The 26,475-nt window shown below is 41.0% G+C and overlaps 1 protein-coding gene across 3 annotated transcripts; it reads right to left on the bottom strand.

Moving 5' to 3' along the window:
* Nucleotides 1–938: 938 nt before the first annotated feature.
* wdhd1 (WD repeat and HMG-box DNA binding protein 1) lies at nt 939–25,828 on the bottom strand. 3 transcript variants are annotated; one of them, XM_034117054.1, is made up of 26 exons: nt 25,728–25,828; nt 25,393–25,507; nt 24,839–24,950; nt 24,578–24,729; nt 23,117–23,228; nt 22,788–22,838; nt 22,570–22,665; nt 20,507–20,599; nt 19,605–19,711; nt 19,301–19,448; nt 18,663–18,870; nt 17,822–18,003; nt 17,512–17,696; nt 16,710–16,951; nt 16,026–16,163; nt 15,765–15,921; nt 15,139–15,253; nt 14,454–14,585; nt 13,832–14,058; nt 13,010–13,149; nt 12,881–12,937; nt 12,742–12,773; nt 12,106–12,270; nt 10,754–10,896; nt 10,536–10,671; nt 939–1,353 (listed from the first exon to the last, which is right to left on the bottom strand). In XM_034117054.1, the coding sequence occupies exons 2-26, from the start codon at nt 25,467–25,469 to the stop codon at nt 1,168–1,170; spliced, it is 3,393 nt and encodes a 1,130-aa protein (XP_033972945.1). In that variant the 5' UTR covers nt 25,470–25,507; nt 25,728–25,828; the 3' UTR covers nt 939–1,167. The 3 variants fall into 3 exon arrangements, with proteins under 3 accessions (XP_033972945.1, XP_033972943.1, XP_033972944.1); XM_034117052.1 differs by having other exon boundaries at nt 18,663–18,873; nt 25,728–25,827; XM_034117053.1 differs by having other exon boundaries at nt 18,663–18,873; nt 25,393–25,487; nt 25,728–25,807.
* Nucleotides 25,829–26,475: the final 647 nt, after the last annotated feature.

The following is a 26,475-nucleotide window of genomic DNA, read 5'->3' as shown; positions in this document are numbered from 1 at the left end:
ATTGGCAATGTTTCAAAATAGCTGGCGCGATGGGAGTGCCTCTGTGTATTTGCTTGTATTGTTGATCCTTGATTGTAATTTGACTTTAACTGATTTGTTCTTTTCTTTTCACTATCTTTGTAAAGCAACTTTGAGCACCTGTAAAAGCGCTAACAAAATTAATCTATTATTATTATCCTGTTCTATTTGTACAAGATTAAATAACCCTGAGCTTCAGACATCACGTTGGTCTCCTGCAAGTGAATTACTTTGTTAAATAGGAATTTTCTTTACATTTGTGACCTATCTTTTGTTATATATATTTGCATCTTCTGTTTAACATCAAGAAGTTGCATGTCATACAATCTTCTATGTGGTGTTAAGTTAATAAAATGTTTCCCAATGTATGTAAACAAGTTTGCCACCTCGCCCCTTTCTGGATGAATACAATGAGAGATTGGCAATGTTTCAAAATAGATGGCGCGATGGGAGTGCCTCTGTGCATTTGCTTGTATTGTTGATCCTTGATTGTAATTTGACTTTAACTATATTGATTTGTTCTTTTCTTTTCACTATCTTTGTAAAGCAACTTTGAGCACCTGTCAAAGCGCTAACAAAATAAATCTATAATTATTATTATCCTGTTCTATTTGTACAAGATCAAATAACCCTGAGCTTCAGACAGCAAGTGAATTACTTTGTTAAATAGGAATTTTCTTTACATTTGTGACCTATTTTTTGTTATATATTTGCATCTTCAGGAGGAACAAACGGGCTGAGAGCCACAGACTGAAGGGAAGTCAGAATGTAGTCATTGTTGTTGTTTTTTCATTGTTGATTTGTTGAATATAACACCAGACATATCCTTGAAAGAGCCCATCAAATATGATCTCCCCTTTTTTCACTTCTTTGTGAATGAATTCAATGCCACACAAAAAAATGGATGGAGACTAAAAATGTGAACTAACAAACATTTACATTTATTCAATTTGTAAAATACAGTTTATAAGGGTTTATAGAAGTGTTGTAAATGTAACATCAAAACAAAGGATGCCCCATTATTAATGAATTTGTGTTCTGATAAGTGCCGCAAATAACAGACGCATTATCTAACGCAGCAAACAGATTTCCTACATACATTTGCACAAAAACCAAGACTTAAAAAAAAAAAAAAAAAAAAAAAAAAGTTTAGTTTTTGTTAAAAGCAAATGCCGAAAGCTTGGAGGATGGATCTAGAGATTTTTTCTTCTTGGCACTATTTTCATCTGCTTCTGCCTGTCCTTTCTCAGTCTCTGCACCCTCTGCTCCTCCTTCGGCCCTCTTCCTCTTCTTCAGATCTGCTGCGTCTCCAGTTTTTGCTCTTTCCGTCCAGGACTGAATCAAATAGGAAAAATAAAAGAACATGAAATGCCTGTTGATTACTGAACAGGACAAAACAAAATCATACAGTTCTTCCATTTCAATTGAGGCTCCAAACACCTACATCAAATGACTAAATACACACTACACACACACACACACACACACACACACACACACACACTCAGGCGTGCAGTTTGAAATTGCATCCTGTCATGTATAATCACTACTGACAGGCTGCTGCCTCTTTTCCCTCCTCGTGCTTTTTCCCCCCCTTTCTTTCTCTCCCAGCAGAGACAAAAGGAAGCGCTTGCCTGGACGTAATGGAGCCCGGATGAATCATCAGGCCTGGTGAGTGGTCTGGCCACACACACATACACAACACACACATACATAATCTTCCCCTCCAGCACTGCCCATTAACCCCATGCATATTCAAACAAGCCTCAAAACATAAAACACCACCGATAGAGAACTGGTAGATGCTACAAACTGTGACGTCCTGCTATTCAATTGTTATTTGATTGAATTCGGACAGAATAATGACATTAGGACAAATTAGGAAACACACACAGAGCCCCAGGGTCGTTAACGACGTTTCAGCTTCCTGCAGGGTCATGTAACAGATTTTCTTTTTAAATATCCAAACTGAAAAGTCAAAGCCTTCACTGTATCTACGTTTAATTTGAATGAAAAAGACAACTTGCAACAGGCTGCGTTTGTGTGGGAGAGATGCTACAGGTGGTGGTTAGAAGAGAACAACAAATACATTCAGGAAGTCCAGTTTGAAGGGTCAGATGTCAGTTATTGGGCGATGGACAGAACATTAGTCAACAGTTTGGATATTGGTTAATAGTTTGGGTCATTTATCAAAGCACTGTCCCCTTGTTCTGGCTCCTCAAATGTGAGGCGTTGCTGTGGAGTTTTTGACCATAGAAGGCGCTGTGGAGTTATCATAAATATGTACTTTGAACAATTGTGCGTGACAATAATCCTGTGAATGGTTTAACGCTACTGCACTGAGCAAAAGTCGTGATTGCCAACGTGCAAAGAAGAAGGCTTTGAGATAGCAAACAAAGCAAGATTTAAAATATTTCAGCCATTGCCTTTGCGAATGTGTTATAATTAGGGCTGTCAGTCGATTAAAATATTTAATCGCATGATGTCCATAGTTAATCGCAAATTAATCGCACATTTTCTATCTGTTCTAAATGTACCTTAGAGGAATATTTTTCAAGTTTTTATACTCTTATCAACATACGAGTGGACAAATATGCTTTATGCAAATGTTTGTTTATTATCATTTGAACAATGACAAACATTCTCCTGAATATTCTCAACACAACAACCTGGAACCTCTCTCTCTCTCTCTTACACTCTCTCCCAACCCTGTCTACTTCTTTGCACTGAGCCAGTTGCTCAAACACACAGTTCCCACTGTGGGTCAAAATAATGCGCTGTGATGTGCAGTCGACACGTTGGATGCGATCCAAATTATCTAACGCAGCCCCTCGTCCTCCACGATGTTAAGCTGTAGCCACCCATTTAGCTATCGCTGTTGTTGTCCAGGCGTCTCCCCGGCAAACTTTCAAGCGTGGTCTGCCGCAAGCGAGCGGCAGGAGCGGGGCTGTCAGCATCAGCTGTGTGCTTGGCTTGCTGTTTAAAACACCTTTTTTTGTATCCATATCTCTCGCTAGAATCTGCCACCATCCAACTAACAACAACAACAACAACAACGTCAAGCCTTTGGGCTCTGAAACTACGGGGCGGGCCGAGGACAAATACACATGCGTTAATCGCACGTTAAAATAATTAGCGTTAACTTGACAGGCCTAGTTATAATGAAGAAAATGTTTAAGACACCTTTGAAAGACCTCACGTATACAGTGTTAAAAAACACTTAACATAATTGTAAATCTTGTTTTAGCTGCCATGATGTTGCTTCAATGGGAAAACACATTCAACCTGGTTGTACATTTGTTAAACATATAATATCTCAAGTGTATTATACCTTTATAGAACCATGCATACAATTGCATTCATAACAAAAAGAGGAGAAGTTATACGCCAGATTATAGATAAAGCTAATCTGCAAGAGAATTATGTAAAAGCAAATTGCCCTAATATTCATAAACCTTCTTTGCTTAACATGTCAAATGTATTGTATTGTGAAAATATATATACAATATATATATTTGTTGTAAATGTAAAAGAATAGAGGCCGACAAAAAGACCAAAATGCTGTTAAAATGTATTAAAAAACAAATGCTTTTTCTTCAAATCCCTAATTATACTTAGATTTAGATTTGTAGTTAATTGGAACTATTTGGTGTTCGGATGCACAACCGTGTCTGAATTGAAAACAGGAATTGTCTTTTAAAAAACTGAATCATCACGTATTTCTGCTGCAGATTAACCGGCTCACTGTCTCTCTCACAGTATTATCATAAGATCAATGCTTTGTGCCCTCGCTGCCCAAACACACTCGACAGGGTTCCCAGGCAACAGGCGTCCTCCCCTCCCCCGCAGGTCCTCATCCACTTCCTCTTTTCTTTCTATGTGTGGAGTACGGCGCTGCTGAGAGCCGTGATGTATGCAGGGTCAGGACCAGGCACCATACAAGCACACACTGATGCCTATTAACACTGTGTATGAAAGCTGAGGTGTGTCACCTCATTACACACCTATTGACTGGCCACAACAGAAATCGTAAATCAATAGTACAAAATAAAATGACGGAGGGGGCTGAAGCTACTCCTTACATGAGGTAGAATAAGAATAGTGTATTGTACCAATGTTTAAACTCTAAAAAAGGGATTTCCCCCTTTCTACAGGTGTATTAAGTGTGTAGGGCACCAGTGTTTGTGGAATAACAGAGGTTTTCAAACTTCTTTACTTTTTTAAATTCTAGTCAACAGCATCAGAACTGAAGCAGACAACACCACAGAAGCGCAAGTCTCATTAAAGGGAAGTGACGATTAAGCAAAAAGTTGGATTTATTTAAATGAATCCTTTTGACTGAGACCATTCATCAAGTCATTTTATGCTCCCTAGGACAGTGGTTCTCAAACTTTTTTCAATCATGTACCCCCTGCACGAGACTGACGGGCTGTCAGGAGAGGAAAAGAGAGCACCCCGTTTACTTTTCCCATTTTATTATCCAGAATTACTGTAAACTTTTGAATAAAGTAGTTAATCTACTATTAGTAGTTCGTTTAAATGCATTAATTATGTTTGTTTTTTTCTTTAAAGGAGAGGTATCATGGCCATTTCCACTGATCATAATTCCATTGTTGAGGTATACTAGAATAGATTTATATTGTGCAATTTTCCAAACTCACATTGGTTTCTCATACAGCATCTCTGTAAACTACTTGTATTCACTGAATTTCACTCTCTGCCTTTAACGGCTCGTTGTAGCTCCAATAGCTCCAGCCCCCACCCTCCCTGTGAGCACAGTGTGCTCTGATTGGTCGGGACGTTGTGAATCGCGCTGAGCTCCGTGGAGGTGTTGTTTCCTTGTTTAGGATACATAGCGAAACACAGCCAAACTCATCCTGAGCACACACAAACTCACATCCGAAGTAAAAACAATAAGTGTGGCTTGATATTGAGTAAGAAAAAGGTTGATAAACGCTGTGAGAATGGGTCTGCAGTAGTGTTGTCACAATACCAACATTTTGGTTTCGATACCAAGTCAAGAATTGCGATTCCGATTCTTTTTCGATACTTTTCTTTTATTATTTTCATGATCAATAAAATTGTAGTTTATCTGTTAAGTGTTTTCTTACAACATGGTCTCTTCTTTATACTTGAGTTTATGTGATTTCTTTGATAGTTAACTTTATTAACATGTAATAGTACAGTAATATAAATTATTGATAAAATGTACATTGCAGATGTTAGCCACATTGGTAAGTTAGCTAAAAAGATAGCCATATTAGACAGTTATCATTGCCATTAATTGCCTCGTCAAACTACGAAAACTTTCGTTTGTCACAAAATAAATTACACTTGTTTGACTTAGATTTGAGGGCATGGGCTTGAGCATGATGTAATTATGTTATCTATCACATTCGCTAACCTGTCTGTCTTTAAATTCTTTAAACAGCTCTGGATGCCGGTCGGCGAGGTGCTTAGCCAAGTTTGATGTGTTGGCTCCCTTGGTTTGCAGGGATCTAAAACATTTCTTACAGACAGGCCTCGTGGTGTCCGTAGGCTTGCCCTCACTGTCAGAGATATAGCTCAAATACTTCCAAATGTTGCTTCTGGTGTCTTTTTTGTCAACAAGCCGAGGCGCAGCGGCAGTTGCACTCCCACTTGCAGCCATGCTTCTCGTTTTCTGACATGCTCTGGCAGCTAGTGCGTGCACGAGAGAGGGGAGGCACTTAGAGCGTGCTTGAGAGGGGAGGGACTGCAGGCACGGCTGCAGTCAGTGCAGGGAGTGGAAGCAGAGCGCTGAACACACACGGCTCTTATTAAAACAGCGCTTTCTCACCGGAGTACTTTTCCCCGTCATTCTTAAAGTACCGATACTAATGAAACGGGGGAATCGTAACGTTTTTAACGGCAGGGTATCGCGGTACCTTTCAAGTATCGGTACAGCGTGCAACACTAGTCTGCAGAGTGAATTTCGCCGCGATCCCAACTGTCTGTTATCAGCCTGCAGCCAGGGAGGAGAAATCAGCTGAGCTCCCTGTGTGTGAGGAAGTCCGCGGATCGGTACATTTCGTTCCTGGCCATTCACACGTCACAGTACACAGGAAGTAAACAATGGACAATGACGTATCTCCAACGAGGCGTTTTGGGGAGGTATTTTCTGTGTTAGAGTTTTACTCGCTACAGGGTGTACTTTGAGGGTTTTAACTCTGCACACCGTTTACATGCATAAAAACCTTCATATCACACAAGGGGACGGGTAATAACCGGAAAAGCATGACATGTGTCCTTTAACATAAAATAAATCTCACGTACCCCCTGCAGTACTCCAACGTACCCCTAGGGGTCCGCGTAACCACATTTGAGAACCACTGCCCAAGGACACCTTAATGTAATTCATTCATGGTTCACATTATAAGGAGTAATTGTCATATTATGCTAGGAAGTATTACAAATAAATATGATATCATTAATATACCGCCCGCAGTGGACATCCCCTGTAAAGGTCCGGATGTCTTACACAAACAATTACTGGTTGCCTTGTCACAGACATTCAGTTCGACAAATGTTTGTCTTTCTCACTTGCCTGCTATGATGGTTCTTCAGGACTGCTTCTTGAGCTCTAATCTCACTTTCGCGGAGTTTGCTGGTGACTTTAAAGCAGATGACAATGTATGTGTGTCGGTTAAAAGGAAAAGGTGCTTGGTTTTTTTGCTATTATTACTATCAGGGAATGTACAACTAAACCCTGGACCGCCCAGTAGCAGTAGTCAGATAGCTACTCCTGCTGATTTTAATTCTAGATCTGGGTTGGGATTCATTCACTTAAATGTGCGCAGTCTGTTACCTAAGTTAGATTTTGTCCGCATTTGGGCGAGCTCGACTGATGCTGTCTTATCAGAAACGTGGCTAGATAAATCTATTTTGGCCTCTGACATCTACTTAAATGGTTATAGTGTATATCGTACCGACCGTCCTAAAAAAGGTGGTGGCGTTGCCATTTATGTGAAAAATAAGTTTTGTGTAACCAAGATGGTTTCCAAATCTATTAGTAAACAACTAGAATTTTTAGCCTTAAATATTGAAGTAGCAAAGGGTCAACAGCTCATGGTGGTGGGCTGCTACAGACCCCCCTCAGCTGTCAAGGACTCTTTATCTTCATTGGCAAAACTTTTATCTCAACTTGACTACAAGGAAATAGTGCTGCTTGGTGATTTTAATTGGGACTGGTTAACTTCTGTGTCAGAGGATTTTAAAAACCTTTGTATCTCTCTGAATGTTACTCAGATTATAGACAGTCCTACTCGCCCTAACATTAAGTCCCCAAATAAATCCTCCTTAATTGATCTCATTTTAACTAATGTTCCCCATAAATACTCATCTGTGGGAGTATTTGCAAATGATCTGAGTGATCACTGTGTTGTAGCCACAATTAGGGACACAAAAGTCCAAAAGGTTAAACCTCGCATTATCAGTAAGAGAGACAAAAAACATTTTGTGGAGCAGGGTTTTGTACATGATCTGTTTGATTTTGATTGGGGTAAAATCGATCTGTGTGCTGATGTAGAACTGCATGGTCTTGTTTTTATCTTGGTTTTATGGAAATTATAGATAGACATGCACCCCTACGTACTTTTAGAGTGAAGGGACGAGACAATCCTTGGTTTTCTGCTGACTTATCTAGTCTCCTACATGAGAGAAACAAGGCCTGGGCAAAGGCTAGGAAATCTGGCTCAGAGGTAAAATGGCTATGCTTTAGGCAGCTCAGAAATAGCTTCACATCACAAATAAAAAGTGCTAAGTCTAAGTATTATCTGTCAGTTACCACAAAGAACCTAAATAATCCTGGAAAATTTTGGAAAGCCATAAAATCGATATCCACCGGTGATATCCGTAATGAGCTACCTCCGTGCATTACCACAGCAACAGGCACTATATCGGACAGGGCCACTATGTTAAATTGTTTTAATGAGCATTTTGTGTCCTGTGGCTCTCTGTTTGATTCTGTGACTAACTCTGCTTCTGTGAACACCTCAGTCTGTGACTCTGAACAATGTGGTCTGGAAAACCCTTTTAGTTTTACTCCTTTTACTGTTGATGTTGTTCGTGAAGCTTTAACCAAGTTAGATCCTAAGAAACCGGCTGGCCCGGACAACGTAGAACCTTTCTTTTTAAAGATAGCTGCAGATGTTATTGCTCCACCTCTCACTACTCTTTTTAACCTCTCCCTCAGCACAAACACAATTCCAAAATTGTGGAAGTCAGCGTATGTCCTGCCTTTACTGAAAGGAGGGGAGGCAACTGTTTTAAATAATTATAGGCCCATCTCGAAATTATCAGTTCTGGCTAAGGTTCTTGAACGCCTAGTGAGTGAGCAGGTAACGGTGTTTTTATGTACAAATGACATCCTGTCTAAACATCAGTCAGGCTTCAGAAAGAAACATAGCACCATCACTGCCACAATGAAAGTGGTGAATGATGTGGCGAGTATTTTAGATAATAAGCAGAGCTGTGCAGCTCTATTTATTGACCTTTCCAAAGCGTTTGATACCGTCGATCATCGCATCTTAAAGCAGAGGCTACTCAGTATTGGCATATCCAGCCATGCAGTGGGGTGGTTTGTGAACTACCTCTCTGAAAGGTCCCAATGTGTTCATTTTGATGGGCTGTCTTCTGAGTGGTTAAACATTACTAATGGTGTTCCTCAAGGTTCTGTGTTAGGTCCACTTTTATTCTCCATCTACATCAATAGTTTAGGTGAAAATGTCGATGGAGCAACCTTACATTTTTATGCGGACGATACCGTTATGTACTGTGCAGGTCCCTCCATTAAGGAGGCTGTTGTTGAATTGCAAGCTGCTTTTAACATTATTCAGACTCAGCTCTCTGAACTAAAGCTTCTTTTAAATGTTGATAAAACCAAGGTAATGCTCTTTTCTAAAGCTAAAAAGACACCAGAGCCTGTTTTAGATATTTTAACTACGCAAGGAATAAAACTTGAAGTGGTTACCTGTTACAAATACCTTGGTATCTGGCTTGATGACTGTCTCACTTTTAAATGTCATGTCAATAACCTGCTTAAAAAACTGAGGGTTAGACTAGGTTTCTTCTACAGGAACAAGTCCTGTTTCTCGCTCGAGGCCAGAAAAAGGCTAGTCACTGTGACCTTTTTACCTGTGCTGGACTATGGTGATTTGATTTATATGAATGCACCTGCCAATTGCCTGGTCAAGTTAGATGCTGCGTATCACAGTGCACTGAGATTTGTGACAAACTGTAAAGCATTAACCCATCACTGTACCCTGTATGCAAGGGCTGGTCTGCCTTCACTAACTGCACGGAGGCTCAGTCACTGGTACATTTTTAAAATGTATATATAAAGCCATGTTAGGGAAACTTCCATCCTACATCTGCTCCCTGATCTCACGGCGAATTGTAAGTGGCTACTGCCTGAGATCGCATGCTGTGGTTTTATTAAATGTGCCAACTGCTAGGACTGTCTTAGGGAAGATAGCATTTAGATGCGCAGCTCCACTGTCCTGGAATAGTCTGCAATTAAAATGGAAACTGAGCAATCTGGTGCCACTCAATGTTTTTAAAGCTCGGTTGGATGCTACTCAATCGGAAGCTGTTGGTACCTGTTCATGTGGATAGTTATGTAAATTGTAATCCCTGTAATGCTAATGTATGATGTCCTTTTGTTGTTCTGTTTATGTTTTTAATGTTTCATGTGGAACCTACTTGAGCAGGTCTCCCTTGAAAAAGAGATCAATGATCTCAATGGGATACAACCTGGATAAATAAAGGTTTGATATACATTTATGTATTTATTTAGAAGACGGGCTTCCAGTTCTGTGGATATATATATATATATATATATATAGTAAATAATTATTAGTTTTACATTATACTTTAATACTTTGGGCGGTAGGATTTTTTTTAGGAGTTTCATTTTTTGTTTCAAGTCATTGGCCTGGCATCCAAAGGTTTAGAAACCCGTTTGCACACAAATACGTGGCTGGAAAACAGAGTTGCCCAGTAGAAAACTTGCTGGCAAATCCGTCTCTCTTTTATATATTATAGTTTTTATTTATAGTTTAAAAAAAACATAATCCGGCAAAAAGCCATTTAAAATGTTGATAGTAACTAATTGAGTTTCATTGGTCAATTTTCTCTACACGGCATACTACACCATATCTACACTATTTTTTTGTAACATCAGATTTTAAGAACCACTTTTGTAAATAATTTGAGTTTGAGTTTGAGTTGTACAGAACTTCAGAACCTATTATCAGTTGGCTGCTGAAAATGTCCCCCTTTGATGGCTGACATTTTAAATAAATAAATAATGATTACATTTTAGGGTGACCAAATTGCGATTTCCTCAAAACTATTCCAATATTACTCCATAGATCTAAGATCATTTTGCTTGAATTTGTAAATGTCTGGCTTTATTACAAGTTTTCCAGGACTCCATCTCTTATGTGACCCTCCACTCTTATTGGGACCCTCCCCTCTGACCCCCCAGTGTCCCTCACCAGTCTGTCCTCGGCTGACAGCGTCCTGAAGCGTCCCATGGCCTCTTTGATGACGTCCGTCTCCTCCAGGTCGGGGTTATCAGCCGTGATGCTCTTCCTGTTCTCCTCCAGCCAGAACTGGAAGCCCGTCTTCGGCCTGAAAAACAGAAAGCCAGTCAAGAAAACTCAGTGTACCTTTAACTTTGGGTCCTGTAATATCAGGAGGTCAGATATTTCACCTCTTGTTCTCTGTGTTATCGGCAGGAGAGGCTGGAGGCGGGGCTTCTGGTTGTTTCTGCGTATCAGCAGCCGGCTGTGTGTTCTGCTGAGTTTTCTTATTGGACGCCTTGGTGCCGCTCATCTGAAGCAGAGTGGACTGAGTCTGCAGAGGAAAGAGGAAGATTATGAGCAGAGAACCTTCATGAGTAAATATCTCCAGAACTCAAGCACAGTTGAATTATTTTCCAATGTTATCAATTTAAAGTGGACCTATCATGCTATATTTGAATAATATAGTGTAGGACCATACCTATATAAGGCATATTTATACTTTTTTTTTTTTCAAAATACCAAACAGATCATGCATTTTAGCCATGCCTCATTTCGCTCAATTTGAAAATGTTTAGCTCTGTTTTTGCAAGGGCAGATTCTGTGAGAACAGCACCATCTACAGGCCTGGCATATGTACTACAGCGTCTCCAGGGCTTTCGAACGGCAATGGCCGTGGCTGTCTCCTCCTGATTGGTGGAGTTGGCCCAATAGCCGTAGCGCCACTGTCCTGACGTCCTGATTCAAATCTGGATCAGTTTTTATCAGATCCATTGCAGCCCCTTTTTTAGAGATTTGGGTATGGAGGAAAATAGAGAGGGTTGTGTTTTCTGACACTTGGTGAGTTCCCTGGAACACCGGGGACACATATTCATGTATAAAAGACGTACACAAGTGCATTTTGCATGATAGGTCCCCTTTAAAATGGATGCATTTGATATTTATTATTATCTTGCGGTGATATACCTTGTCTTTTTTGTCTCGTCACTAATAAATGACATTTAATATCTACACAGACGCTATTTTGTAAGTGTTTCTAAACAGTTGAGAGCAGTAATTATAATAAATAACAATACACTTCATTTACACAGCACTTTTACAAGTGCTCTACTCTACATGGTCGAAACAGGAACAAAACAATGTCAGGAGTGCCATGAAATAAAATCTGACAATTAGAACAAAACAAACTAGAGAACGCAATGAAGAAATTGCGTTGTTAATGCTGTATGATAGTTATGCAAGTGTGCAATGATTCCCCCCCATGAGACAAATGCTTCATAATATTAGTAAGTTTGAAGAGTTTCACCATTCATCTATATTGGGGAACATTTTGATGAATTATGGTGAATATTTCTGGAATTATGAAAGTTATGAATGTCAGGAGTGATAACCATGGTGTCCTAATTGAGCTGAACCTTTTGAGTTAGTGGGTTGGTATATAGTGTGAATGCTGTGAAACATTCAAATAAAAATGCCCAGATGTAATTAAAAAAGGTAATTACATTAACAAGATAATCCATGTTGGAAAGTTAGATAACGATACCTTTGTTTTGGGCCTGGGGGCCAGCGGTTTGAGGACAGGGTTTTTGTTTTGTTTCCCCGCAGGTCCGCTGAGTGGGAAGGACTTCCTGCTGGTCGTCATGTTGTCCAGGATGTTGGTCACTCGAGGCTGGCCGGACGCAGACGAGGGTTTCCCTGAGCCCAGGACCTGCACACAGATCCCATGAAACCCTGCATCATTCTCACTCCTTCTGCATTTTTACTTCTAGATAACTCCCATATTGCCAGTCTCTTTTCTTATCCCCGGAATTCACAAATCATCGGTAGGTGGTAACGCCTTTGGAATCATCTTCCCTTTCAGATCCGAGGAGCTAATTCGGTTGATTCCTTCAAAACATATGTCTTCGTACCTGACTTCCTTGTCAACTAGTTTCCATCTTCATAAGCATCACTTCTGTCTGGTTTTACACAAACATGCTTTTATCATATGGCACTACTTATGTTGTTGTTCATAATGTTTTTATCATTTTTGTGCTATGATATTTTTTATTTTGTCTTTGTTTGCTTTGGACAGCCCTTCGAGGCATTTTTTGTGATTTGGGACTATCATACATTTTGATTAGATTTGATAATTTAAGAAATAAACTGTGCTGCTGTGAAAGCGTTTTTTAATTCTTACCTTAAAGGGGTTTGCACGTCCTCCTTTAGTAACTGCAAATAAAAAGACCGCAGGACTTTTACTCAGATGTCTATATTATTTGAACAGTATAATGCAATGTCTGATCACAGTATTTGCATTGTTAGTAATGTTTACTCACTTGGCGTCAGATTGTTCTTCACAGGTGAAACTGCTTCTTTAGCAAATGGATTGACACCTGCAGTACCGGACACAATCATTAGACACTGTTGGCATGTTTTGATGAGTTAAAGGAGGAAGTGAAACTGACGTTTTTTTGTCTCCGATGCCTCGTCCGTCTCCATCTCCCGTCCTTCCTCTTCCTCCCTCTGCTCTTCTTCTTGCTCCTCTTCCTCCTCCTGATAACGTCGGCTGCTGTGACGTCCTTGTGCAGCCTCACTCTGGCCAGACCTGTCCGAATAATAAACCCGTTAATCACACCGTCTTCCCCTCTCGTGGTGCAAGTTACTTCAACAGAAGAGCTTGTTCACTGAAACAGAGGGCACATCTTTCCCATTTCCTACACAAGTGATGTCCTGACCTGATTGTTGGCCCCTTAATCCTTTGAAATTGAATGTTTGTTGACACAAAGACCAATGCGTTACTTTTCTAAGGTAACATTAAGCTGTCTTTGGCTCTTTTCCTTAAATGTCCCCACTGTGGGACTAATAAAGGTATTCTGATTCTGATTCTGATATATTATCGTTTTCTCTCATATGTTTCAGAAAATATGTACCCATTGAAAAAACTGCTGCAGCATCTTTATCTAGCACGCCATATTTTTCACAAGCTACTCGATCCAAATGCTGGATGTCCCGGAAATGTAGCTACATTCTATATATTCTATTTATATTTTCATTATTCATATAATATAGATGAAAGCTTTGCATGAATACAACAACTATAGGAACACTCTCTGATGAACAGCGGTGTTACAGAGTGAGTTTCTTCCCTTACAAACGATCTTTAGAACCTTGTAAGAGATTATTGTAAGTCCTGCAAATACAGGTGAGTCTGTTGTAAAACATAAATTCAACACTAATTTACAACATCAGTCAAACCGGATAAAAGCATTTTGGCATATTGGCATTACCCAGAGGGCCGTCTGGCGCTCGAGTAGTCTTCCTCTTCTTCTTCTTCTTCTTCTGGCTCTACTTCTTGGATCTGGTTGGATTTCTCCAGTGCGATCTCACTGAGCCGCTGGGCGAGGGCCATGCGTCTGGACCGGGACGCGTATCGAATGGCCAGAGTCACCACTTTCTGAGTCATGAGCTCTGCCAGCTCCACGCAGCGGAACTCCCGCTCCAGCTTACAGGACAGCTGGAAGAAAACATGGAGGATGAACAACAGCTAAAGACAACAAGGCACACCTCTAACATCAGTGAGTATGCGTTACGGCTGTATGTATTCCCTTTGGTTCCTCTACCCAGGTGTGCTGCATTGCTGCAACGAGGTTCAGACGAGGTGCACCCGGAGAAGGAAGTGCTTAAAAGCTCCAGTGCAGCAGCAGAAAAGAGAGGCCTCTGGTGTGGGGACTGCTGTGGTTCATTTTACGTGTTGATTATAATACATCCTATGGATTTGATGATTTTAAAAAGGTGTCTTTTGTGTTCTATTTGGGTCACTGGTGGAATTGTGTTAGCCCCATAGGGCAATTTTAAGGGTGGGGCGTAATAGTATGATATTAAATAGGTAAGTGTGGTTTTCAGACTCACTGCGAACATCTTCATGAGCAGCTCCTGCTGGTCCTTCTGGGACTGACTCTGAGCCTCCTCGTCGATCTCGTAGCCGCTGGACGACAGGAAGCTGAAGTGGTTGCTGAAGAGGAGCGAGCGGCAGTACTGCTCCTGGTGGACGGCAGAGGACACAGACTGTCTATTTAGATCACATTACAGGAGGAATGTATCATGCTGGACTACTTTATAGTATATTACTATATGAGGTTACACCATTAAAACTTAAGAAATATCTCAGGCTAGAAGAGACTTGTAAATCTGTTTATATAAAAAGTCTAGAGCTCTGTCCAATCAAAAGCAAGAAGACAATTAAGCATCACAAACTAGCTGAGATAACTTCCAAAAATGTCAGTCTTAGAGGCGCAGATGATGATTCTTTAAAAAAAAAAAATCTTAATACAAAATTGTGTTTCAGAGAAAGGAGTTCATAAAGTTTACAAAAAAAAGGTTTGATCAAATGTTATTGGTATATAACCAATATAACAGCTTCATTCAATATCAGGTTCTTCTTTGGGCCGTAGTCCGTATTATTTTAAAAGATTCTCATATATATAAGCAAGCCAACAGATTGTCAGTTCAGTTAGTGTTACACCTGGCAGTTACTGGGTTTAAATGTCTCGGAGCAGAACTAGTTTGTAGTGTCTGATGTGTTGGGAGTGTTTACCTCCATCTGTCCTTTCTCTGTGGAGGTCTGACACAGAGGCAGCTTGAAGGGCAGGATGGCCACAGCAGGTCGGGGCAGAGTGGGAGGGTACCGGGAGCCTTTACAGGGAATACACCTGACGGGACAAACAGCTGCATTTAGGGGAGACGTCCAAAGAATAATCAACAGGCAAGAACAAATGGATTACATCAGGAAAAAGGACCATGAAATGTAAAATATCACACAAACTTTGTTTGAGCAAACTTCTACAGTTAAACTTAAGCTGCACTTTATATTTGTAATTACGCTACAATAATTTGAGCTGAGAATAGAGACTGTTTTTACCTGAGAGCCTCCCGATTGTTGCATTCAGGGGCCAATCAGAAGCTTTATTAATTCAGGTTTTGTTTTTTTTCAAGCTTGTTTTTCATACTACTTTCCCACACGAGTGCTTTTTCAGCAGCCCAATCTCAAATGTTAAATGTTATACTATCTGTGTTTCGTCTTGTTCAAGGTTAAAGGCTAGGTTATTGTCATTTGTACATAGCTACATTGTAGTTATGACAATGAAAATCTTAGGTCACAGGCTCCTCCAACAGTGTTCTGGGGGGGTTCAGAGGCAGTACGGTGGAGAAGAGGGCATTCACCTGAGTTGCTGAGGGTTCTCGTGTATTCCCACCACCCAGTAGCTGTTTGATTTGCTTTTGCAGGTTTCTCTGGTGTTGCACACCGGGGTCCATGTGTTGCCCACGGAGCGGTTCAGCATCCGGACCGCCCCCTCTGAATCCACATAGCATGGTGTGCCTGAAAAGTAACCGGGTGGTCATCTTACAAAATCCAAAGACGAGGATGTATTTGGAGAGGTATTTCTAGGAGAATAAGACAAAATCAATTCTCCACAAACTGACCTTCAGCAGTGAATCCGAGCCAGGACAGGTAGGATCTGTGGGACAGGGGGAGGGGCTCCCCATGGATGAGCTGCCTCTTCCTTCGACCAAACTGCAGCAGCTGGACACCCAGAGCTTGTTCCCCATCAAACCCTGGAGCTGAGGATGTAGAATGAGACACACGTCAAAGCTTGAAGATGACAAAGGGAGCTGCTGTTTGTGAGGGACACGTCAATAATGCCATTTACAAAACAGGACAGCATTTACATTTGAACCTTTCCCTACAAATGAAGTAACACCTACATTTGTTCTGCCATTTTCCAAAGAATGCTATTATTTGTTTAAAATGTTTAAATGAGTATTTCTAGATCAACTTGTACACAACAACAACATTTTCAGCAGATGTGATGATCCACTCCGACAATATGCACTTAAGGAGTTAACCATTTCTACAACACTTAAGACTCCATGTTACACTACAAGCAACTACATCTATTTTTGGCAAAATAAACAATGTGTATTTAATAAATCCAAACCCCTGTACAGTATAACTGTATACCTATCATGTAGCATACTGAACAATTACTTTTGTCAATTGAAACAAAAATGTAATCTTATCAAAATAAATACCTACCCATTCTCTACTTCTATGCCTAGGTTCTCATACAACTTCTCATTCATATAAAACAAGTGTGTGCGTCTCACCCCGATGGTAGACTATGAGCAGCTGCTCTCCGTGGGCCACCATGCAGACCACGTTCCCCGGCAGGCTGAAGATCTCCCTCTGCACCCCCCCGATGGAGAAGACTCTGATCATCAGTGCGCTGGTGGCCACGGCCGCCCAGCCCTGCCCCAGACACAGCGCCCGCACGTCCTCGCCCTGCGGCAGGTCCACCATCCACTCCTTGTTGGTGTCCCAGGACGAGAAGTGGAGGCACTGGAGCTTACTGAGGAGAGGGGGAGCACAGGTTGGATACAGGTATAGTATAGCATCTTGAAAACTACACATCAGTTAGTCATAAATCATTTTCAAATACCTAAAATATTATCTCTTATTGTAAGTTGGTAAGTCAATTCTTTCCATTATATAAACCAGTTTTATAATATCCATCCAATACTCTTTAGTGAGCGGCTCAGCCTTACACCAGTTTCTAAATATATATTGCCGTCTTGCTTGCGATTAACAATATCTTCAAATATCTATGATTATTAACAACAGTATAGTTTATACTTCTAATATATACAACTTTGCATTCCTTAGGTATTGAATATCCCAGGATCCCAATTGTAATAAGAGCATTTCCCAACATGTATGTAATTTATGGGTTCCCAGAAAATTGTGTGATCCACAGATAACCACCAAAATGTTTGGTGTGAACCAGTTTGCCTACTCTTTAAAAAAAAGTTGTGGGTTACATTTCTACATCCAAACTTCCTCTATGTGTTTGGCACATGTTGAAGAACTCCTTAGTTGTAGAGTGAAAAACCAGGGTAGAAGGAGGTTTACCTGGCCAGCTCGTCTGTGCCGGGGCAAGCCAGCAGCACGGCCTCCTGGGAAAGATCAGCCATGGTGTGGCCCAGCGTGTTTGTGAGGTGCATGGCGTGGTGCACAGCCGTGTCGTGAAACTCCACGTCGATGGCGTTGTCCTGCTCGTCGTTGTAGTCTCGAACTATTCCCACCGAGTTCCACATCTGAGGAACAGTTTGTGTGTTAATGCACAGGAGACTGCAACTGTTTTCCTTCATATTCCTTAATTTTAGTCATTCTTAGAGGTCATACAGTAAAAAAAAAAGCATTAAATGACATGTATTCGTACCATGAAGCGGTGTGTGAGGTGTGCAGGGGTGGAGCCCGGCTGAAAGGCCTTCTGGGGGGGCGTCGGCATGGGCCCCTCATAGGCGGGACGCAGGGGCACCAGCGGGGCAGCGGGCACGACGCCACTGCCCATGTCGTCATCGTCCCCAAATTTTTCCTGACCGAGCTTTAGAGATCCGGTGTCTGGAGAAAAAAAGAAAAAAGTTTAAATAGGAAACAGAAAGCCACGTCTTCTCCACCTGAACCAGCGCCCAGACTGCTAGTGTACAACCAATCGGTCAAAGAAAAGTCATTTATAATTTGGACAAGGAATTATTAATTTAAGGAATTTATCAAGTAAACAAATGTCTGGTTTCAGCTTCTAAACGTGAGGGATTACAGCTTTTATTGGAAAATAAATATTTTACATTGTGATGTGGTTTCATTTGTTTCAAACTAAACCACAAATAAATGAACAACCAATAATCAAAAACTGCAGTAAAAAGAAGCTATACCAGGGCGTGAAGTGTAAAGATAGCAAGAAATCGATTTCAGTCACTTAGACTTCTCTTCACAATTTGAAAAACGTTACAAATATTAATTTTATAACACAAAAATCGTTTTCAGTTCAAAACTAGCACAACTAGAGTTTTGTATGCACAGCTCACAATTAAAGCAATACATATTTAAAACACTAAGTTCATCATGAAGCAAGTTCCCCGCATTAACTTTGAGAGTTGAGCTAAATCGAGTCGGCTTTTGTCATTTTGCGTTTTGCTTCAGTCCGGTTGTTTTTGGAAGCCTTCACTGTTGTTGTTATCTTCCTTCGTCTCACATCTGTACCTGATCCTTCTTCCACTCACCCAGGGAGTTCTCATCATCCAGGATGGCTCTGCTCCTCACCCTGCCTGTCGCAGGCATGAGGAAATCATCATCATCGTCGTCATCGTCCGCGGCGATGGGTTTCTTAACCGGGGAGTTGGTGTCACTCTGCCCTTCATCCATGACTCTGTCGTCATCATCATCGTCAAACAGTGCATCGTAGTCTTTCGCTGGTTTTGTTACCGCTGCCTGCTGAAAGTCCACAGACAGTTATTCAGCATCAACATCACACGGAAAATAAATACAAAAAAAGTTAATATCCGTAGGTCTGAGGAAGTGACATTTTAAAATAAGTGTAATTTATTTAGCTGTGGTGGAGGTGCTACAATTATTAACATCCATAAAAAAGAAAAGCAGCAACTTCTCACATTTAAGAAGCTAGACCCATCTGTCTAAATGTTTTTGTTTCCCATTATTTTCTGTCAATCAATCCACTATGTCAGCTCCACTTCAGCAACATCCTTAATTGGTCAAGTTATTAAAATGGTCAGATAGATGTAAAAAAAACAAAAACATTTATAAACAATATTTATCTATGTAGAGAACTTCCCCTTTCACCGCTGCAGTTGGTATTATTGAGCTGGCTTTGAGATTTTTGTTTTTTGTTTTCTGAGCATACCTTTGAGGCAGTGTTGGTGGAGTTTGAGGTGGAGGTGCGGAGTCCGTCCAGCAGACCCAGGCAGCCCTCGGTGTCGGTGTAGGCGATCTGGCTGCCTGACGGGTGCCAGGCCAACCCGCACACTGTGAAGCCTTTCTCGTGCTTCTGCCTGCGGAGAAACGAGACATCTTGAACTGTAGTGATGCTGAACGTCTGCCGTCTTCTCAGTGACTGCACCAACCAAGCCTCCTTCTTTCAAGGGGCTTATATTTGTTACGTCTCACTCAAACTAACGTTGTATAGAAATCACATTATGCACACATACCTTTCCACACACAGCTTGCTGCTCACGTCCCACACATTCAGTGAACCCCCCACGCTGCCAGCTGCCAGGAACTTCCCACATGGAGACCAGGCCACCACGTTGACGAGCTGAGAGAACAGGGAGGAGAATACATTTTCAGAATAAAGAAAAGGGATGTCTCTGACCAGGAATCAAGACCTAGTTACTTAAGATAATCCACAGAGCTTGTTGTGAGCGGTTTTATGTAGAAACTGTTTTTTTCTACCAAACACCTGTCAACCTTGCCACCACGCAAAGAAGAAACGTGCATCTTTTCATGGACTTAAAGATTTTCATCCATCCGTCTCTTTAAATAATGTAAATCACTTTGTGAATCCCCTTGTTCATGTTTACAGAAATGTTGCTAAGCTAAGTTAAAGGATCCAAATGTTTGTTCTGTTTAAAATAGACTGCCACTATATTTTCTACATTTTAGTTTAAGTTACTTCTGGTCATCTTCTGCATGTAACAGAAGAAAGTAGACACATGATGTTGGTGTTGCAGTAACCAGAAATGAAAATATCTTAAATGTCAGACAAAATGACCATGTCAATTAAGTAAAGAGCTGGAATGTCCCTAGGATGAACATACAAAATGGCAATTCAGAACAATAAGACACATTTGAAAGTAAAAAGTCTTTCAGACTTCTTTCTTCATCACAGAACCTTTACATTATGTGCAATGAGTCTATTAAAACAGTGTTTGAGGAGCTTCAGATGAAGCATCAAACACTAGTATTTCAAAGCTATACAATGTAAATAGAGAACAAATCAGACATAAATCTTCCACTCAAGTTATTTATCTGCAGAAAGATAACATTTTGAAAAATAAGTTTGAGGTAAACATGCTTTTTAGCAGTAGCATACTCTACACCTGGACCTCACCTGAGTCAGCAGATCATCAGACAGAGTGCTCACATGATCCCAGGACTCTCGCTCGTACAGCTGCACCTTCGACTCCACAGGAACCGCCAAAAACTGAACACAAACAGTGGGTTTTTTTAAGTGAAAGATCTGCCTGTTATTGTAATACTATCATATTCAGTCGTTAATTACAGATGTGAGAAAGTGAAAAAGGCAGATATAATGGTTGTGGAGGAAACTTCTGTGTAGCAATGCATGGGGTCACCGACTCAGGAAGGAGACACGGTGAGAGTTGGAGCTTTGATGTCAAACACTGATGGGTTTATTCAGAGTATCGGCCGGAGGATTCACATCACAAATCAAAGAGTCAGAGGTTCTGACTCCACGGTAGAGTTGCCACGTCAATTGTGAAGAGCCATCAAAATGTGCTCTACAGGACTTACTGTATTTTGGGAGTTTTAAAAACATAAAAGAAAAATGTACCAACCCAATCACAATTAATGCTTTGAAAGCATGGCGCTCATCTCGCCGTATGGAAGGGAGGCTCAAATTGACTTCCATTTTCACCCCGATAACCAACAACCCAGACTTTTTGCCAGGAGTAATGGACCCTAGCTTTCAGCAGTGGCGTAACAAAGGCTTAACTAAATTGGGGGACTTGTTCAATGACAGTTGTCTCATGTCATTTGATCAATTGAGGACAAAGTATCAGCTCCCAAGACACGACTTCTTTCGTTTTTTGCAGATCAGGCATTATATCACCAAGAATACAACCCTTATAGATCACAGGGAAGTATCTGTCATTGAGAAATTCCTGTACCGTCAACCAGGGAGATTGTCTCTCAGTTTGTTTTATGAAGTATTGCGAGGCATGACTCCTAATAATACGCAAAGAGTCAAAGGGGCTTGGGAGAGGGAATTGTCAGTGACTATCGATGAGGAGACATGGGAAGATGTCTGGAATTATGCCAAAAAGATATCCATATGTGCCAGAGCAAAAGCAATACAGTTGAGAATTATACACAGGATACATATATCCCCTAATCGCAGGCACTGTTTTAACCCCTCACTCTCCCCCATGTGTCTAAAATGTAAAACAGAAATAGGAACCCTGACCCATTGCTTCTGGTCATGCTGCAAACTTCAGAAATATTGGTCTGACATATTAGTTGAAATGGAGAAGATATTTCATAGACATTTAGATATGGACCCGCTGTCTTTGATTTTAGGTCTACCAGTCAAATCACTACCTACTGCTGCGAACAGAAGATTATATAATGTCCTTACTTTTGCTGCTAGGAAAAATATTTTATTACAGTGGATTAAGGATCAGGTCCCATCTCTCAAAGGCTGGCGCAACATTATATTTGAGTTGGTTCCCCTGGAATATCTCACAAATGTTTTACATGCCAAATCTGATCAGTTCTATCAAATCTGGCAGCCTTACTTAGATTTCCTTGGACCTGAATTGTCGGCTATTATTGTTAAAGGAACCTCATGAATCACCTGTCATCATAAATTCATCATCAATCATAAATGTGATACTCCTGTAACCACCTACATATGTGTATGTTTGAGACTGAGCTGTTTGTTTGTTTGTTTTTTGTAATTTTTTGTCTTTTTGCTTTGTAATTATGTACTTGTCATGTATGTGCTACGTCATTATTGTTTTGTGAAAATTGAAAAAATCAATAAATATATTGTTTAAAAAAAAAATTGTGAAGAGCCTCTCTCTATGCTAGACCTTTTAACTGGTTCACAGAGAGAAATCAACATCTCTGAAGGAGTAGACTAAACAGCTGGGAACACTGCGTCCGACACTCATGGCCTCAAGGATTTCACATCCTAGAGTCCACAAACACCGATAAAGAAGTGCCTCAGTGTTCTCACAACAAGTACCCTTCGTGCCAGACAAGTTGACCGGTCACAAACTGGTGACAACAACACATATGGCACCAAGGCCTTTCCTTAAAGGAGATAACAGACGTCAGAGTAGATCATAAAACGTCACAGAGCAAAAGGTTAGATATCTAGAAGAATTATTCCTTAACAATGGTGGCCACAGGTCTCAGAGGGTGACTGACCTTGGCCGTGCCGGGCTGCCAGGCCAGCCGACACAGAGACTTTGCGTTGCTGACGTCATTGGTCTTCTGCAGCAGAGGCCAGCTGATCAGCTGAGACTGAAGGGACACAAAGCAGATCAGCATCTGACACACTGCAACAATCAAGTGCACATCAAAATAAAAAGCTTGTTTATGTTCATGAAAATCTTTCAGATCGAGGTGCTGAAATCCTGACGTACCTGCTCCTTGATGTTCCACACCACCACGTTGCCGTCACAGCTGGCGGACGCCTGACAGAGGGAGCAGATAAGAGTTTTACATTTGTTGTGAAAAAGTCAAAACTGTTTGAAATCGATATTAGTTATCCAGCCAAAGATGAGGCTGTACCTTTTAAGTAAAGCTGGACTATCATATGTCATTATTATCAAGGCTTTAAGGGGAATTAGGTTGTGTTAATATTTATTTCGGTTGATGCTAATTTCAGACCAGGGTCTCAGAATCATTGGCACACTGGCAGCCAACAACCTCAGCGTTGCATTTCTAACATCCGGAGAAAAGGTTTACCCACCAGGAAGTCGTCTTTGGGGTCAAAGGTGACACTGAGGACGGGCGCTTCGTGTCCCCGGAGGGTTTTCTGCTGGCTGCTGTCCGACACCTCCACCACTTTAACCATGAAGTCACTGGAGGAAGACAGATAAATAATTAAGAATAAATATGTGCAAGCAATCTATGCTCACACGTGACTGATTTGAGGGAAAGGGCACATCAGCTGTGAACCAGCACGAGTGCAAATTGTCAAATCAATAAAGAGAAGCAAAATAATCCTGATTTCCTCCAACGAGCAACAGAATGCAGATGCCAAATTCGTGTTAACAGCTTCAGATGCCTGAATTTGTCACAATCAATACCACAAGAGAAATGACCGGTGTGGAAATAGCAGCATCAATAAGGCGCCATGCTCTGTGCTTTTATTGCCGTGATAAACCTGTTTAGGGCGGATCAATTGTGGTAGCAAACAGACTGTTATCTCCAATCAAGGCTAATCATAAGACAATCCAGAAAGCTGCTGTGTCTGAGAGCTGGAAATATCTTTCAGGTGCACTGCTGAGTGTGTACCGGAACAACAACACAGAACATAATGAGATCATAGTCTGGTTTTATCATGGTGAGCTGAACACAACAGACACGTTACACACGACAGCTTCTACTGGAGCGGAGAGAGCATGCACATCTTGACAGAAAGTTAAAGTGACATTCGCTCCTCACTAGCTTTGGGATCACAGAAAAATCTCAATATGAACCAATGAGTCAGCTGGACGTCTTCATAACTTAATATTTGTATGTATCTAAAATGCTAAACAAAAATACAAATATAGGATTATCGAACATAATCTTAAAAGTTCTCAACAGTAGTTGCGACTGTATTTTGTTGTGTGTTTAAAGGTAGGGTAGGTAAGAATGGAGAAACCAGCTCGAGTGCGCTAGAATTTGAAAGTACGCAGCCGAAAACAATCTGCCCCTTCCTTCAGACTTCCTTACAGAGCCCCTCCTCCAACACACACGAACGCGCACATGACCAATGAGGGCACGAGATAAGTTTGTGACAAATGACAAATATCATTTCATCCAGCTGTGCTTTAAAATTATGCAGGGGAACCAAAATGCTCATTTTCAAAATGTTTTGCAGAGTGTTCCAAGCTAGAGGAGCGGCGCACATAAAAGCTTTAGTGCCTAAAACAGTCCTAGCACTTGGCACATGTAATAAAAACACATCCTGGGATCTTAGGCAATAGCTACTTGCGACTCTCTGTGATGAAAAGGAGAATGTGCTGAACCTACTTTTTGGTCAGGTCATCAGCAAATGAAATGAGTGACCACAAACAAGTTATAACACACACAAAACCACAACGTTTTGGTTTCTATGGGTAAAACAAACTAGTGAGCTTTAGAGGTGTTAATGAATGGATAGAGCAAGGTGATGACCCATCTCCTGCTTCTAGCTCTATTTTTCAGAAGTGATCGTAGGTACCTGGATCCTGCAGCGACCCTGGAGCCGCTGCTGTTGAAGGTGACATGTGTGGCGTTGGTGGTGAACCGGGTCAGGATGCCATCTGGATCTCCGTCAGGAAAAGTGTGGATCTGCACCGTGTTGTTGGAGCTCGCTGTCACCAGCTTGTTGTTCTGTGTAAAAGGAAAACACATATTAATCCTCCACTGACAGCTGATTCTTTAGAAAAATATATATTTAGTAGAAACACATCACTACAGAACCAGAAGACAGATGACCGACCTTGAGTGCGAGAGAGTAAGCCTTTTCCCCGACCGTGATGAACTTTGGATCATCATCATCCAGACCCTCCCATATCCGAACATCTCCATCATTCCCGCAGGTTACAATGAACCTGAGGAAGTATGGTTGGATCAGTTTACGGAAATATTGTGAAGCAGGAACAAAGTTTGAAAGCAGTTTGAGAGCTATTTTAATTGAGTGTGCTACAGTGATTTAGACACACAAGGTTGAAAGTACTCAGATCTTTTATGCAAGCAAAGCTAGCAATACCACAGTGTAGAGATGTTCTATTACAAGTAAGATTCATGTAATTACGACTATTATCTTATCTTCACCTATACCATTACCAATAGATACTAATTGGTTTATTTATTTTTTTGCAGACTTATTCAGAATCCACAAAGCAATTTCAGTTCACACACAACTTATAGCAGTTGAAATAGCAGAAAATGGATGGACTCAAATAAAGAACAGTTTCCTCAAAATCGTAGTTAAGTGCAGTATCGTTACTTTGTGGCAAGATGAATATGAAGACCGTTTAACATCAGACTCACTTCCCAGAGTCGTCGAAGCAGACCTCGGTGTGTCCCTCCGAGTGGCCGTAGCGCATTGGCTTCCTCTCACAAGGCATTTTCACAAAGCTACCACACTGAAGAGCAGAAGAACACACTAATACATTCGTTAAGGTAGGACTAACACTTCAACATTACACCTATGCCCGAGCTGAGCCATGTTGACGCTAACAATACAGCCACTGCAGCTAACTAACGCTGTATCAAACTCAACGGTCGGAACATTACACGGTGTTTACGGGAATACACGTTTAACTTTGACTCATTTGAAATGTTGTCAAACTATATATGGCTGAAAAAATGCTTTGACAACTTACAACTTCCCCGGTTGACTCTGTTCCTCTGCTCCTAAATCTCCCGCGCTGCGTTAAAAACAAGGAACCGAGCGTCACGACTCCCGCCAGCTACGTCATGACGCAGTTGTCTAAATCCCTCCTACGTCTAAACCACGCTGCATGGATCTGTCAGTGCAGTTCTCACTACTCAGTCAGGGGTCCTTTCTCAAGTTATCACCTCCTCGACTCCTCTTTCCTTCTTCGACTCCTCGCCTCTCTTGGGAGGTGAGGAAGAGATTCGAGGAGAGATGAGTCGTGGCAACAGGCATTTAAAATAAATTATGAATCCCTTCCTTGGAGTGGTCACTTTGAGCTCTGCATCAGCTGTCCTTTTTTCAATATCACTTTATTTCATCATCTGTCAAATGAGCATAATAATAGTTGTAATGTGTAATATTGTTGTATGAAACAACAACTGAAACACAAAGTTAATTTACATAAACAATTTAAATGCATAGGCCTACACACATTTTATTGCAAATAAATAGTATCTCCGGATTTACTAAATACTGTTTCTGTGAGCTTAAACAATGGTGATGCAGAGACACCCACCCTTAATCTGCAAAAATAGCACACAAGCCTCCCTTTTGTTCATTCTGAACAAATTAAAAACATCACAACACAAAGTCTTTATTCTTGTCATTAAGCCGACAGCGTCTCAGGGGAGAGTTTGATCAGTGCAACAGGAAGTGCTCTGTTGGCCGACAGCTGTGTAAGTATTACATCCCTG

Source organism: Trematomus bernacchii, unplaced genomic scaffold (genome assembly GCF_902827165.1).
Source record: "Trematomus bernacchii unplaced genomic scaffold, fTreBer1.1, whole genome shotgun sequence".
Lineage (NCBI taxonomy): Eukaryota > Metazoa > Chordata > Actinopteri > Perciformes > Nototheniidae > Trematomus > Trematomus bernacchii.
The sequence above is the reverse complement of the archived record's forward strand: the minus strand, read 5'-3'. Positions and strand labels throughout refer to the sequence as shown.